The sequence below is a fragment of the Mus pahari genome, chromosome 4 (genome assembly GCF_900095145.1).
Source record: "Mus pahari chromosome 4, PAHARI_EIJ_v1.1, whole genome shotgun sequence".
In the NCBI taxonomy this organism is placed as follows: Eukaryota; Metazoa; Chordata; class Mammalia; order Rodentia; family Muridae; genus Mus; species Mus pahari.
This window is the reverse complement of record NC_034593.1, coordinates 75,309,319-75,312,734: the sequence shown is the minus strand read 5'-3', so window position 1 is coordinate 75,312,734 and position 3,416 is coordinate 75,309,319. Positions and strand designations below refer to the sequence as shown.

The 3,416-nt window shown below is 47.3% G+C and overlaps 1 protein-coding gene across 1 annotated transcript in view; it reads right to left on the bottom strand.

Annotated features, from left to right (window-relative positions):
* Positions 1-323: 323 nt before the first annotated feature.
* The window catches only part of Tmem154 (transmembrane protein 154), a 36,738-nt gene continuing 33,645 nt past the window's right edge, over positions 324-3,416 (bottom strand). Inside the window, exon 7 of the mRNA XM_021197187.2 lies at positions 324-1,405. Coding sequence (XP_021052846.1) covers positions 1,390-1,405 — 16 coding nt within the window. The 3' untranslated portion in view covers positions 324-1,389. The remainder of the gene's footprint in view (positions 1,406-3,416) is intronic.

Sequence of the window (3,416 nt, the reverse complement as noted above, 5' to 3'; positions counted from 1 at the left end):
AGACGGGATTCAGGTCGTATACTGTGTAGAGAGACCACCCTGGCCTGCGGCTCTGCCTATAAAATTATCTGCATATCTCGGAAGGCAAGAGCTCATTAACGGGGCCCCAAGGGAGCAGGAGGAGGTTCTCTGTGGAGCATGAGGGCAGCCTTTCAAACACAGAACCCCAATTCAGCAGCAAAGAGTTTGGTTAACCTCATCTCCCCTCAGTTTATATGCGGTTAGCAAAATAAAAAATTTCATTCTTTGTTTCTTTCCTGGAATAAAATACCAGGCATCCCAGGAGAACCAGAGACTCAACTTGCTAGACGGCCGTTTAAAGGTCAGAATTAGAAGACGAAGGATTAAATGGACTGGCTTTATTGGGGAGGAGAGGTGAGTGGGGTTTTCTGCATTTTTTTACTCCATTGTTTTTAGTACATGGATGTCAACTAATTTTAGGTAGAACGTCACTTCTGATGGCCTGATAGCCACCTCCCGGAGTGCTGAGGATTGGAGATTCTTCCCAGCCTTCAGGAAAGGCCGCATGTAGAGCGCAGAGGGACCACACAGCACAGTGAGCCAGAGCTGCCGCGGTACAGATCTTTCTTGCTCAGCCTTGAAGATCTCCAAGATACAGAAGGGCGACAGATGACCCCAGTCTGCGGGCATTCCAAGCCCACACGGCACAGGCCGGGCCTGTGACTTGAAACAAGATCAGCAGTTTTGAGATGTTGCAAGCAGAGGTGATTTTAGCCGAGAAGGAAAAAGTCGCTTCTCTCTTTAAAGATGGCTATTTCTTCTGCGAAGTTTTCAAAGGTGGACTGAGAAGAGGATCTCCCTCAAGGACGGTGGACTTTCTTGTGTTTTCTTAGCAGGTAAGGAGCAAGCTTGACGACTGAAACACCCGCTTTGTCTGTCATGTTTTCCATAACACATCTGTCCTTGAGGAAAGTTCCAGACGACTAGAGTTGACCTGAGAGGCCATGAACAGTGAGAGGATATTATCCAAACCTGTTAGGCAGTAAGGTGACCCAGAAGAAGACCAGCTTCCTGATTCAAACCCTGGGAGTGAAACAGACCAGTGCTGTGATCTTAGGGTGACCAGAAGGACTGAGGTGGAGGCAGTGGGGAGGGACACCCACTGTTCTGAAGCCAGCACCACATGGGGCTCCCTGTCCATGAGTGGGCTGGCGGGCAGCCAGGCCTGTCTAAGACTTCAGTCCCTCATTCTTCCAAGTCCAGGGGATGCCATCGTCCGAAGAGGGGACAGTGGAAGAAACACTAAAAGGTTCTTGTGTCTACACTGATTTGAAATTAATTAAACTTGTCTCTTCTTCATCTTCCCCTGGCAGGCTGGCAGGTGCCCTCGGGAAGTACGGTCTTGGAAAACATCAACGCCTCTTGGACTTAGGATTCATTGTCACTGAAAAAGAAAGAAATACAGAATAGACCAATAGCACAGTGATGAGCAAGGGAGAGCTGATGAGCTAGGAGAGAGCCGATCCCTTGATTGCAGAGGTGACTCAAGATTCTAAACAATCAGAAAGCCAGCACTGTTTAGCATGCAATTTCCCACACGAGGGGCAGTTTGAATTTTATATTCGATTCTTGAGGAGGAAACCCGCGGGTGCCAAGAGACAATCTCTAACTCTCCAAAATCCCTCCCCGGTGACAGGGAGAGAACCAGATGGAGTTGGGGATTCCCGCCTTTAATTAAATCTAATCCCATTCCCTATGAATAGATGCCAGAAGTCTCTTTTTAAAATGTGCTGTCTCCTTCAAGAGTTTGTGGTCCTGATTTATTTTCAAATGGTGCATCTTGTCCACAGAGGGGCTAGGGAGTGTCTCTGCCCCATCTAGAATTCCATCACTGACATCTCAGAGTATGAATGATTATAAATGAATGATTATAAATTTGAACAGAGCCATGCTGCTGGCTAATTTGTGCTTTTTGTTTGCTTGCTTCAAGCTTGGCTATCTTTGTCCAGTGACTTTCCCGTGTGTCAGGGGCTCCCCGTGCCTGTCCTGGAGAGCAGCTGGAGCCCCTGATTCTTTCTTCCTGCTTCTCTAGGTTTGGAGTCCCTTTCTACTTACACTCTAGCATACCTCTATCGCCAGCCAACCCCATCTCCAAGGAAGGTCGGGAATAACCGCAGTGAGCGGCTGTGCTCTCTCCTTGCTCTTGGATGCATGCAGTCTATGGCAGGCCCCTGACTCACTTGACAGATGCCAGTCAAGCAAAGTGCGTTAGCCTTGGTACACATACCTGTAGTCCCAGCAACAACAACCTGGGAATTCGGGCCTCAGAAAAACAAACAAAACAAGCCACAAGAGATGATACAGCAGCCAATAGACAGATGTGTCCTTGACAGGGATAACTCGTGTGTGTGTGTGTGTGTGTGTGTGTGTGTGTGTGTGTGTGTGTGTTCGTGCCAGTGGGGGGGAGGTGCTGTGGGAACAAGGATCCCATGGAAGAGGGCAGAGCTGTATCTGAGGCAGGGGATAAACAAAGAAAAACTCTATGGCAAAACTCATTAAATGTGGACAATGGATGGAGATTGTAGTTTTAGTTTTTTGGTTTGGTTTGGCTTCTTGTTTGTTTGCTTGTTTGTTTTTTGCTCTGGGAGGAGAATCCAGTGACAGCAAGCTTGCTTACCACATGCTAAAGAAGGAACATTCTCTAAGAGTTACTAACATACTTTCAATTATGAAACTCTGAAAAACTCACAGTAGGGAGAGAAGGCTTCATTCCTTGGAAACTGGGTGGCACAAGATAGTATTGCTAAGGCCCAGAGGCCATCTCTGTGGAGCAGAATTCCCCAAATTGCATGTTCTCCTTATCTAGCAAGACCCTCTTTTGTCTGCAACACTGAGCTAAGCCCAGGGGTTGCAACAGAAATGGTTTTCAAGATTATTGTAAAACTAGTCTGTGTCCATTGTGCAGGGTCCTGGGTTCCTCTCCAGCAAGCCTGCCCCCCCCAAAACAAAACAAAATAAAGCAAAACTCCACCAGAACCTTAACTACAGCTAATACTTTGGCACTTTCTCTCCCAAATGTTTATCTGTTCTAAAGATATGTTATCTTCTGTTCAGAAACAGGATCTTTGTTCTGTCATCTGCTAGTCCACTGCTGGTCACACAGGGTGGGGCATGACTCAGTGGTAGAGCTCTTCCTAGAACACCCAAGGTCATGGGTTCAATTCCCAGCACTACAACACACAGACAGAACCTTCTCCACCTCCCCCCTCCCTTTTTAGTAGCTATATAGTAATCTGTTAACCCATAGATATTTAAAACCGAGGCCCAGGGATGTGAGTACTCGGTGCTTGCCTGTAAGTGCTGACACTCTAAACTCAATTGCAGTCCTGAAGAAAGGAAGGGGGGGGAGAGAGAGAGAGAGAGAGAGAGAGAGAGAGAGAGAGAGAGAGAGAGAG